The sequence below is a fragment of the Salmo salar genome, chromosome 14 (assembly GCF_965601325.2).
Source record: "Salmo salar chromosome 14, fSalSal1, whole genome shotgun sequence".
Lineage (NCBI taxonomy): Eukaryota > Metazoa > Chordata > Actinopteri > Salmoniformes > Salmonidae > Salmo > Salmo salar.
This window is the reverse complement of record NC_138304.1, coordinates 54,482,501-54,495,000: the sequence shown is the minus strand read 5'-3', so window position 1 is coordinate 54,495,000 and position 12,500 is coordinate 54,482,501. Positions and strand designations below refer to the sequence as shown.

The window sequence follows — 12,500 nt, the reverse complement described above, 5'->3', positions numbered from 1 at the left end:
AGAGAGAGAGGAAAGAGAGAGAGAGAGGAGAGAGAAGAGAGAGGAAAAAATGAGAGGAGAGAGGAAAGAGAGAGGAAAGAGAGAGAAGGAAGAGAGGAAAGAGAGAAAAGGAGAGGAGAGAGAAAAGAGAGAGAGGAGAGGGGAAAGAGAGAGAGGGGAGGAGAGAGGAAAGAGAGAGAGAGAGGAGAGAGGAAAGAGAGAGAGAGAGGAGAGAGGAAAGAGAGAGAGAGGAGAGAGGAAAGAGAGAGAGCAAAGGAAAGAGAGAGAGGAAAGAGGGAGAGGAAAAGAGAGGAAAGAGAGGGAGAGGAAAAGAGAGGAAAGAGAGGGAGAGGAAAGAGAGAGAGAGGAGAGGAGAGAGAGAGGAGAGAGAGGAAAGAAAAGAGAGAGAGGGAGAGGAAAGAGAGAGGGAGAGGAAAGAGAGAGGGAGAGGAAAGAGAGAGGGAGAGGAAAGAGAGAGGGAGAGGAGAGGAGAGAGAGAGGAGAGAGAGAGGAAAGAGAGAGGGAGAGGAAAGAGAGAGGGAGAGGAAAGAGAGAGAGAGGAAAGAGAGATGAGAGGAAAGTGAGAGAGAGGAGAGAGGAAAGTGAGAGAGAGGAGAGGAGAAAGAGAGATAGAGAGGAGAGGGAAAGAGAGAGAGAGAGGAGAGAGGAGAGAGGAAAGAGGGAGAGGAAAGAGAGAGAGGAAAGAGAGAGAGGAAAGAGAGAGGAAAGAGAGAGAGGAGAGGGGAAAGAGAGAGAGAGAGGAGAGGGGAAAGAGAGAGAGAGAGGAGAGGAGAAAGAGAGATAGAGAGGAGAGGGGAAAGAGAGAGAGAGAGGAGAGAGGAAAGAGGGAGAGGAAAGAGAGAGGAAAGAAAGAGAGGAAGAGAGAGGGAGAGGAAAGAGAGAGAGAGAGGAGAGGAGAGAGAGGAAAGAGGAGAGAGAGGAGAGAGAGAGGGAGAGGAAAGAGAGAGGGAGAGGAAAGAGAGAGAGAGAGAGAGGAAAGTGAGAGAGAGATGAGAGAGGAAAGTGAGAGAGAGATGAGAGAGGAAAGTGAGAGAGGAGAGGGGAAAGAGAGAGAGAGAGGAGAGGGGAAAGAGAGAGAGGAGAGGGGAAAGAGAGAGGAAAGAGAGAGAGAGAGGAGAGAGGAAAGAGGAAAAAGAGAGAGGAGAGAGGAAAGAGAGAGGAGAGAGAAAAGAGAGAGAGGAAAGAGAGAGAGAGAGGAGAGAGGAAAGAGAGAGAGAGAGGAACGAGAGGAAAGAGAGAGAGAGAGGAAAGAGAGAGAGAGGAAAGAGATGAACGAGAGAGAGAGGAGAGAGAGAGAGGAGAGAGGAGAGAGAGAGGAGAGAGGAAAGAGAGAGAGAGGAGAGAGGAAAGAGAGAGAGAGAGGAGAGAGGAAAGAGAGAGAGAGGAGAGAGGAAAGAGAGAGAGAGGAGAGAGGAAAGAGAGAGAGAGGAGAGAGGAAAGAGAGAGAGAGGAGAGAGGAAAGAGAGAGAGAGGAGAGAGGAAAGAGAGAGAGATGGCTAAATATTTGACCATGGTTACTGATCAAAACCTTAGAAAAACCTTGACAAAGTACAGGCTCAGTGAGCACAGCCTTGCCATTGAAAAGGGTAGACACAGGAAAACCTGGCTCCCTGTAGAGGAAAGGCTGTGCAACCACTGCACCACAGCAGAACCTGAGACGGAGCTACATTTCCTGACAAAATGTCAAAAATATAAAACAATTAGAGAGTGTCATTTCCCCAAATTTGAAACCCTTATTCAAGGTTTCACAGACCTCTCTGATGAGGATAGGCTACCCGTCCTGTTGGGGGAGGACGCAGAGAGCTGTGGGTTGGCAGCGCACTACATTGCTGCCTGCCATAAGTTGAGGGACAGTGTCTGACAGACCAATAAACCTGCACATGTCCTCTACTGTATGATTATTGTTATTGTTCAATGTGTTGGTTATTTTGACCCTTGGTTATTGTTGTTACTGTTGTCCCGTTGACAATATTTGATTCTCTTTTTTATTTATTTTATATTGTAAATATCCAAAATAAGCTTTGGCAATATGTATATTGTTACGTCATGCCAATAAAGCGAATTGAATTGAATTGAATTGAAATTGAGAGAGGAGAGAGGAAAGAGAGAGAGAGGAGAGAGGAAAGAGAGAGAGAGGAAAGAGAGAGAGGCGTGTGGTCAGTGTGTGTCGTACCGTGTCGTCTCCATCGGGGTCCTGTAGGGAGCCATAGTAGGCCGCTCTCTCATCCTCTTCATCCATATAGACAGGAGGCTCATATGACGTCAGGAAGGTAGACGGTCGGTACAGGTGCTTGTTCAGGTGGTGCTGCCTCTTATTGGACACCTACAGACAAAAACAACAGATTACTTACGATTACAGATTACCTGCGTCACTTAGTTATATAACTAAAACCCGCTGGCTACGGACCCCAGGGCTGGTTATATAACTAAACCCGCTGGCTACGGACCCCAGGGCTGGTTATATAACTAAACCCGCTGGCTACGGACCCCAGGGCTGGTTATATAACTAAACCCGCTGGCTACGGACCCCAGGGCTGGTTATATAACTAAACCCGCTGGCTACTGACCCCAGGGCTGGTTATATAACTAAACCCAAGGAAAGCCAGTTCAGAACAACAACAAAATGTCTGGGGGAGAGGAGAGGTTAAAGAATATCTAGATACCTTCTTGCTATACATGCACATGTTGGGGGTCCTCCCAGGAACGGGGATTCCTGCTTTAGTTAGTTTGATGAAGTACTTCTGTACGCGGCTGGCCACCTGCACACACACACACACAGAGAACAGGCTTCCAGCTCAAAGATATTTTTATAATGTGACAAACACCTTCATCAGAGATCTGTTTCTCTGACCTGTACCCAGATCAGGGTGTTAAATATAACCTGTTTCTCTGACCTGTAACCAGATCAGGGTGTTATAAATAACCTGTTTCTCTGACCTGTACCCAGATCAGGGTGTGATATATAACCTGTTTCTCTGACCTGTACCCAGATCAGGGTGTTATATATAACCTGTTTCTCTGACCTGTACCCAGATCAGGGTGTTATATATAACCTGTTTCTCTGACCTGTACCCAGATCAGGGTGTTATATATAACCTGTTTCTCTGACCTGTACCCAGATCAGGGTGTTATATATAACCTGTTTCTCTGACCTGTACCCAGATCAGGGTGTTATATATAACCTGTTTCTCTGACCTGTACGCAGATCAGGGTGTTATATATAACCTGTTTCTCTGACCTGTACCCAGATCAGGGTGTTATATATAACCTGTTTCTCTGACCTGTACCCAGATCAGGGTGTTATATATAACCTGTTTCTCTGACCTGTACCCAAATCAGGGTGTTATATATAACCTGTTTCTTTGACCTGTACCCAGATCAGGGTGTTATATAACCTGTTTCTTTGACCTGTACCCAGATCAGGGTGTTATATAACCTGTTTCTCTGAGGACCTGCTCACACATACCTTTCAAATGTAAGTGTGTGTGTGTGTGTGTGTGTGTGTGTGTGTGTGTGTGTGTGTGTGTGTGACCTGTTTAGCGGTCCTGTTTCCCAGGGCGTCAGCTATCTTCTGCCAGCGTTTAGACTCCACCTCCTCAGGAGGAAACTGCAATAGGAGATGCTCCAACTTTTTCTACACACACACACACACACACACACACGAGAGAGAGAAAATCAAATCAAATGTATTTATATAGCCCTTCTTACATCAGCTGATATCTCAAAGTGCTGTACAGAAACCCAGCCTAAAACCCCAAACAGCAAGCAATGCAGGTGTAGAAGCACGGTGGCTAGGAAAAACTCCCTAGAAAGGCCAGAACCTCGGAAGAAACCTAGAGAGGAACCAGGCTATGAGGAGTGGCCAGTCCTCTTCTGGCTGTACTGGGTAGAGAGGAAACAGGCTATGAGGGATGGCCAGTCCTCTTCTGGCTGTGCCGGGTGGAGATTATAACAGAGTACATGGCATGGCCGATTTCAAGTTTTCATAACAATCGGTAATCGGCCTTTTCGGATGCCGGTTACATTGCAATCCACGAGGAGACTGCGTGGCAGGCTGACTACCTGTTACGCGAGTGCAGCAAGGAGCCAAGGTAAGTTGCTAGCTAGCATTATACTTATCTTATAAAAAACAATCAATCTTAACATAATCACTAGTTAACTACACATGGTTGATGATATTACTAGGTTAACTAGCTTGTCCTGCGTTGCATATTATCGATGCGGTGCCTGTTCATTTATCATCGAATTACAGCCTACTTCAACTTCGCCAGACGGGTGGTGATTTAACAAAAGTGCATTCATGAAAAAAGCACATTTGTTGCACAAATGTACCTAACCATAAACATCAATGCCTTTCATACATGAAGGGAACTCTCGTGCGCCAGCTGTGTGGTTAGTGAGAAAGTGCATGTTGCAAATGTACGCTCCCTTACTAGACGTCCGACTACGTCCGATAAATCCGCGGACGGCGTCGGGCCTCTCATAGGGGCCGGATCTTCCAGGAAGTCATCGAACGGAGTCTCTCGGACCTTCCGTTTCCGTTTAATAAAATTTTCACATTTTGGTCATTTCTTTGCAGTTCCGGATTATTCCACGGGAGGGCGAATGGAATCATATTGCAAATGTAACATATATCACCAATCACGACACAGCTTTTTCTCCTAAACGGAAAAGAATTCGAAGACGAAACTCGGTCTGCGTGGGTTTGGCATAATGGGCAGTTGGCCCCGAACAGGATGGAGTCGAGGCCTCGACGCTTTTCGAGTTAAGGCTATTTTTCTGGGATTGAAAGTCAAACAGGAAAATAGAGTGCTGATTTGACCGCTTCACATCAAACTACATGAGCCTACGGTGTCAGGAGAAAAGGAACCATGCATTTACCAATGTTCATTTCAGAGAAATTGTACAATGACACATTGGTGATATTCAACAATAGGAGGGGTTTTTTTCCAAAAAGTTACATATCCAGTTGCAGCGTGTTCAGATGAGTCCGTTAAGGCGGGTTTCGGAGCTCTGCGAGATTTCTGTGATTTTCTGTGATTTTCTGAAACAACACACACTTGTTCAACCCTCTGTAAATAAGTCAGTTCTTAACATAAAGACCTAAAACTCAATATTCTATAAGAGCCTAACGTTCAGATTCCTGTGTCAACCAGAAGTGCCTTAAAATGGTGTCATAGGGGCTGTTTTGAAGGGTTAAAAAGGTCAGATCTTTCCACAACTTCATATGTGTGACTAGGCAACCCTCATGACCTGTAATTCAGTCATATATCCAATCAGATGTCAAAGAAAAGCTCTCTCACACACACACACACACAGCAAGGACGGAGTGACACAGTGCGGTGCTTAAAGACACAAAGAGCCTGCAATGGCATTACCATTATCTCTAGGCTGTGCCGAGTTCAATGAGACGGCCCGCTTGACGGTAGCTCGCTCGGTCTGAGCGCAGTGACCGTGAGAAAACTAGGCCCAAAATGATGCCTGCACCAATATGTCAAGTGCTTTTGGGTGACAGTGAGAGAACCGTTAGGGTTAGAAGCACAATTCAAACTCAGGAGCGTTCCCGAGGTCCTCCCGATCTGTGAAAGCATAACCTTGACCCTGTGGCATTAACCCTTCACAGTAAAAAGAAGGTGTTTAGATCAAAAAGTGTGCAATGACTTCTCTCCCCATAGGAATACATTGACAATTCTCCTAAATTCAACCTGAAGTCTATGTGGGTTATGAATGCCTTATGAACCTGTCTTCTATAACAATCCATCAGGCTACTGTGAGGTCTACCTGTGTCGATTCTAAGGTTCCTGGAGCAACCGGAAGTTGTTAAAATCACCCTAGAGCTATTGTCATATAAGCAACCTGCAGATAGTGAAAATCACGCAACTCAACCATGTGTCATTCAGTCAATTCTTAAGGTAGAGACTTCATATTCAGGATTCTGTTTATGTCTACCCCAAAGACAACGTGTGTGGAGCAAGAGCTTCCTGTGACAACCGGAAGTTGTTAAAACCAGCCTAGAGCTATTGTCATATAAAACGCACATAGTGAAAATCACGCAACTCAATCATCTGTCATTCAGTCAATTCTTGAGGTAGAGACTTCATATTCAGGATTCTGTTTATGTCTACCCCAAAGACAACGTGTGTGGAGCAAGAGCTTCCTGTGGCAACCGGAAGTGGTTAAAAACAGCCAAGAGCTATTGTCATTTAACCTGCACATAGTGAAAATCACGCAACTCAACCATCTGTCATTCAGTCAATTCTTAAGGTAGAGACTTCCTATTCAGGATTCTGTTTATGTCTACCCCAAAGACAACGTGTGTTGAGTAAGAGATTCCTGTGACAACCGGAAGTGGTTAAAAACAGCCAAGAGCTATTGTCATTGTCCAACCTGCACATAGTGAAAATCACGCAACTCAACCTTCTGTCATTCAGTCAATTCTTAAGGTAGAGACTTCATATTCAGGATTCTGTTTATCCCTACCCCAAAGACAACGTGTGTCTATTCTTTTTGCAAAAAAAAACTAAAACACACACACACAATTTGTCCATAGGGACATAGTGTGGGGCTTAGAGGCTTATACCGCCTTCAATAGTTATTTTCGTTCAAACGATTCAAGAACCGTCAGACCTAGAGCTCCGAAATTTTAGAAACCTGTTCTAGAGCTCAAGTCGATAGTGCACGGTGATTTATGTGGCTCTAGAAGGTTCTCAGACCGAGAAACCGCCTCGTGCATTTGCAATATGTTCAATTCATTTTGAATATCACGGACATGGCGACATGTAGAAATGTCCCAGAGTCGCAAGACTAGGTGCATTGAAACCGCCTCGGCCCATAGAGACGGACCCCAATGTCTCTGTCCGATAGCTCATTCAGGGACCCCGTAGTAACGCCCTGAAAAAGTGGATTTTCAGCACCAATTAAGGCCATTGCTCGGGCACCGAATGACCTATCGAGCCGAAACTTGGGATTCGGGGTCGCCTCACATAGGCCTACACATATTGTCAGAGCTGGACCCGCAGCTATAACGTAACTATGTGTTTTATGGTTTTTTATGGTTAAAATTGAAAGCACTGTGAATTATGGGCCTTCTCTGACATATGTGATAGTTGGCTTCTATACGAGTTGGAAAAAGTGGATTTGGTGTCAGATGGTATCAGTTTGGTGTCAGAATGACATCTAATTGACTGATGGACGCTGACTGCTGGGTGACGAGCAATGGAGAGGAACCACAGTCACTGCCCGGCCATCCCGAGTTCATCGGGCCAGTCAATTATGCATTTCTGCAGTATTTTTGAGCATGCATAAATTCGTGATGCTAAATGCCCATTGAATCATATTGCAAACGTAACGCGCAATATTGCAAATGTAACGTGCATTTGCAATATGATTCAACAGCAAAAAATATCACCAAAGTTGACATGATGAATCATATTGCAAACGTAACGCGCGCCGTCGCGCGTTGCAATATGATTCAACAGCAATAAATATCACCAAAGTTGACATGATGAATCATATTGCAAACGTAACGCGCAATATTGCAAACGTAACGTGCATTTGCAATATGATTCAACAGCAAAAAATATCACCAAAGTTGACATGATGAAATCAACACAATGAGCGATAGAGAGGAACCACAGTCACTGCACGGCCATCCCCAGTTCATTGGGACAGTCAATTATGCATTTCTGCAGGGTTTTTGAGCATGCCAAATTCGTGATGTTGAGGCCCATTGAAACATATCGGTAATGCGCATCCGTGCACATGGTGACCCGAAATGGGTTACCAGGATTACATTTTTTAGAAGGGTTTTAAATGCCTTTAGGGGGGTGCAAGGGGTCCACGGTTGGGTAGGGAGCACCTTCCATCAGTGCCCATCCAATATGGGGCGCCCCTAGTCATTTTGGACATTTTTCAACAAAAAAAATCGCTAAAAAACGACAGTCCCACTTCTCTCATGTCACCATCAAGCCATGGAGAGGAACCACAGTCACTGTCCGGCCATACCGAGATCATCGGGACAGTCAATTATGCATTTCTGCAGTATTTTTGAGCATGCCTAAATTCGTGATGCTAAATGCCCATTGAATCATATTGCAAACGTAACGCGCTATATTGCAAATGTAACGCGCATTTGCAATATGATTCAACAGCAAAAAATATCACCAAAGTTGACATGATGAAATCAACACAACGAGCGATGGAGAGGAACCACAGTCACTGCACGGCCATCCCGAGATCATCGGGCCAGTCAATTATGCATTCTGAGCATGTCAAATTCGTTAAAAATGTTTAAAGCAACAGAGTCCCACTTCTCCCTCATCATACATGACAAGTAGACTGTCTGCATTGATTCATGGCTTAACATAGGGCTATATATCATTTGGGCAGTATAAATGCCATTTGGACTATGGTTCACTGACTTTTGGGTTTGGAAACCGACTTCCTATGATCGTACATGGCAAACGGACAAACATCCTGATTTGGCACATTCAATACTTTCATACACGTATAATTGACAAAAAAAGAATTGGACATTTCATTTGCACATTTCTAATGGCATTTGGCAAAAAAAAGAAAAAAATATGTCACTTTTGACTTCCTATGAAATCATATTCCAAATGCACAAATCATATGCCTTATGCACAAGCAAATATGTCACTTTTGACTTCCTATGAAATCATATTCCAAATGCACAAAACATATGCCTTATGCACAAGAAAATATGTCACTTTTAACTTCCTATGAAATCATATTCCAAATGCACAAAACATATGCCTTATGCACAAGCAAAAACAACCCAAAAAATTATGTCAATAAAATATGTCAAATGTATGTCCATACAGCTCTTATACATGTGTAATTGACATAAAAATAGAAAAAATTTCGAAAAACGGTCCAGAAACCACTCTTTAAGGGGTTGAAAAGTTTTCAAAAAATGTCATTTTTTCAAAATTTGACTCTTGGGTCTTGAATTGTGTTACATTTGCAATATGAAAATTCACAGCGGAGAGCTCTAGCCATCTATTGGATATTTGCTGTGATTTGGCACATTCAATACTTTCATAATTGACAAAAAAAAGCATTGGACATGTCATTTTGCCAAAAAAAATAGAAAAAAAATGTCACTTTTTTCCTATGAAATCATATTCAAAATGCACAAAACATATGCCTTGTGCACAAGCAAAAGCAACCCAAAAAACGACGTCAATAAAAAACGTCATAAGCATGTTCATACAGCTCTTATACATGTGTAATTGACATAACAATCGAAAAAAAATCGAAAAACGGTCCAGAAACCACTTTTTTAAGGGTTGATAAGTTTTCAAAAAAAATGTCATATTATCAAAATCTGACCCTTGGGTGTAGACTTGGGTATCATTTGCTGTATGAAAATCCACGGTGGAGCGCGCTCGCCATCTAAAGGAAATTTGGGGTGTTACAATTGGCAATTGCCATCGGAAAATTGCCATATGATTTGCACGGAGATGGACCGCTTTGGGTGGTATTTACAATCGTGTGTATGATTCGTGCTATGCCAATATGTTCCCATGTTATTTTGTCCAAATCAGGGGGGTTTTCCCTTACTTAAAATCAATACACAGAAGTATATATTTTTAAACCTGCATATTTAGCTAAAAGAAATCCAGGTTAGTAGGCAATATTAAACTAGGGAAATTGTGTCACTTCTCTTGTGTTCAGTGCAGGCAGAGTCAGGGTATATGCAGGAGTTTGGGCCGCCTGGCTCGTTGCAAACTGTGTTTCTTCCTAACAAAGACCGTAATTAATTTGCCAGAATTGTACATAATTATGACATAACATTGAAGGTTGTGTAATGTAACAGGAATATTTAGACTTAGGGATGCCACCTGTTAGATAAAATACGGAACGGTTCTGTATTTCACTGAAAGAATAAACGTTTTATTTTCGAAATGATAGTTTCCGGATTCGACCATATTAATGACCAAAGGCTCATATTTCTGTGTTTATTATGTTATAATTAAGTCTATGATTTGATATTTGATAGAGCAGTCTGACTGAGCGATGGTAGGCAGCAGCAGACTCGTAAGCATTCATTCAAACAGCACTTTCGTGCGTTTGCCAGCAGCTCTTCGCTGTGCTTCAAGCATTGAGCTGTTTATGACTTCAAGCCTATCAACTCCCGAGATTAGGCTGGTGTAACCGATGTGAAATGGCTAGCTAGTTAGCGGGGTGTGCGCTAATAGCGTTTCAAACGTCACTCGCTCTGAGACTTGGAGTAGTTGTTCCCCTTGCTCTGCAAGGGCCGCGGCTTTTGTGGAGTGATGGGTAACGATGCTTCGAGAGTGGCTGTTTTCGATGTGTTCCTGGTTCGAGCCCAGGTAGGGGCGAGGAGAGGGACGGAAGCTATACTGTTACACTGGCAATAATAAAGTGCCTATAAGAACATCCAATAGTCAAAGGTATATGAAATACAAATGGTATAGAGAGAAATAGTCCTATAATTCCTATAATAACTACAACCTAAAACTTCTTACCTGGGAATATTGAAGACTCATGTTAAAAGGAACCACCAGCTTTCATATGTTCTCATGTTCTGAGCAAGGAACTTAAACGTTAGCTTTTTTACATGGCACATATTGCACTTTTACTTTCTTCTCCAACACTTTGTTTTTGCATTATTTAAACCAAATTGAACAGGTTTCATTATTTATTTGAGACTAAATAGATTTTATTGATGTATTATATTAAGTTAAAATAAAAAAAAGTGTTCATTCAGTATTGTTGTAATTGTCATTATTACAAATATTCATAAAAATAGTCTGATTAATCGGTAGCGGCTTTTTTGGGTCCTCCAATAATCGGTATCGGTGTTGAAAAATCATAATCGGTCGACCTCTAGTTCATAGATGACCAGCAGGGTCAGGTAATTGAGGGTGCGACAGGTCAGCACCTCAGGAGTAAATGCCAGTTTGGCTTTTCATATCCGATCATTCAGAATTAGAGACAGCCGGTGTGGTAGAGAGAGAGAGAGAGAGAGTCGAAAGACTACAGACACACACACATTATGAGTAAGGACCACACACACACACACACACACACTTGTCTATAAAGACCACAGACACACACATTTGTGGAAAGATGTGAGTAATACAAATCTCAGTAGCATTAAACTGACTGCCCGTACATGGCCGACTGTACATGGCCGAATGTACTCTCAGTGTAAAGCATTTAGCACATGTACACACACACACACACACTTGTCAGCACCTGTTCTTCCACGGTCCACAGCTGGTTAAAGGTGTCAGGTTTACTCTGGTGACACAGCCGCCCTCGGATCATCTGGACACAGACAGACAGGTTAGAGAGACGGGTCGACAGACAGGTTAGAGAGAGAGACGGGTCGACAGACAGACAGGTTAGAGAGAGAGACGGGTCGACAGACAGACAGGTTAGAGAGAGACGGGTAGACAGACAGACAGGTTAGAAAGAGACGGGTAGACAGACAGACAGGTTAGAGAGAGACGGGTAGACAGACAGACAGGTTAGAAAGAGACGGGTAGACAGACAGACAGGTTAGAAAGAGACGGGTAGACAGACAGACAGGTTAGAAAGAGACGGGTAGACAGACAGACAGACAGGTTAGAGAGACACGGGTAGACAGACAGACAGGTTAGAGAGACACGGGTAGACAGACAGACAGACAGGCTAGAGAGACACGTAGACAGACAGGCTAGAGAGACACGGGTAGACAGACAGACAGGCTAGAGAGACACGGGTAGACAGAGAGACAGGCTAGAGAGACATGGGTAGACAGAGAGACAGGCTAGAGAGACACGGGTAGACAGAGAGACAGGTTAGAGAGAGACGGGTAGACACGTAGACAGACAGGCTAGAGAGACATGGGTAGACAGACAGACAGGCTAGAGAGACACGGGTAGACAGAGAGACAGGCTAGAGAGACATGGGTAGACAGAGAGACAGGCTAGAGAGACACGGGTAGACAGAGAGACAGGTTAGAGAGAGACGGGTAGACAGAGAGACAGGTTAGAGAGAGACGGGTAGACAGAGAGAGAGGTTAGAGAGAGACGGGTAGACAGACAGAGAGTGAGTGAGTGAGTGAGTGAGTGAGTGAGTGAGTGTAACCATTGGCAGGGTGTTTACCTGTGAGTTGCTGTTCTCCAGAGCATCACTAGAGGGCAGAGCAGAGTACAGGGTCGACGATTCACCCTCCTTGTCCTTGGGATCCAAGGGGCTGATTGGTCGGTCTGGTAATCTGACTATAGTAATAATAATAATAATACAGAACACTGATTGGTCGGTCTGGTAACCTGACTATAGTAATAATAATAATAATAATAATAATAATACAGAACACTGATTGGTCGGTCTGGTAACCTGACTATAGTAATAATAATAATAATAATAATAATACAGAACACTGATTGGTCAGTCTGGTAACCTGACTATAGTAATAATAATAATACAGAACACTGATTGGTCAGTCTGGTAACCTGATTATA

General features: G+C 43.5%; 1 protein-coding gene across 1 annotated transcript in view; it reads right to left on the bottom strand.

Annotated features, from left to right (window-relative positions):
- The window catches only part of LOC106569749 (ZZ-type zinc finger-containing protein 3), a 62,290-nt gene that overhangs the window by 15,712 nt on the left and 34,078 nt on the right, over positions 1-12,500 (bottom strand). The window contains exons 5-9 of the mRNA XM_082961046.1: positions 12,142-12,257; positions 11,248-11,319; positions 3,533-3,634; positions 2,664-2,759; positions 2,174-2,323 (exon numbers count right to left, since the gene is read on the bottom strand). Coding sequence (XP_082817172.1) covers positions 2,174-2,323; positions 2,664-2,759; positions 3,533-3,634; positions 11,248-11,319; positions 12,142-12,257 — 536 coding nt within the window. The remainder of the gene's footprint in view (positions 1-2,173; positions 2,324-2,663; positions 2,760-3,532; positions 3,635-11,247; positions 11,320-12,141; positions 12,258-12,500) is intronic.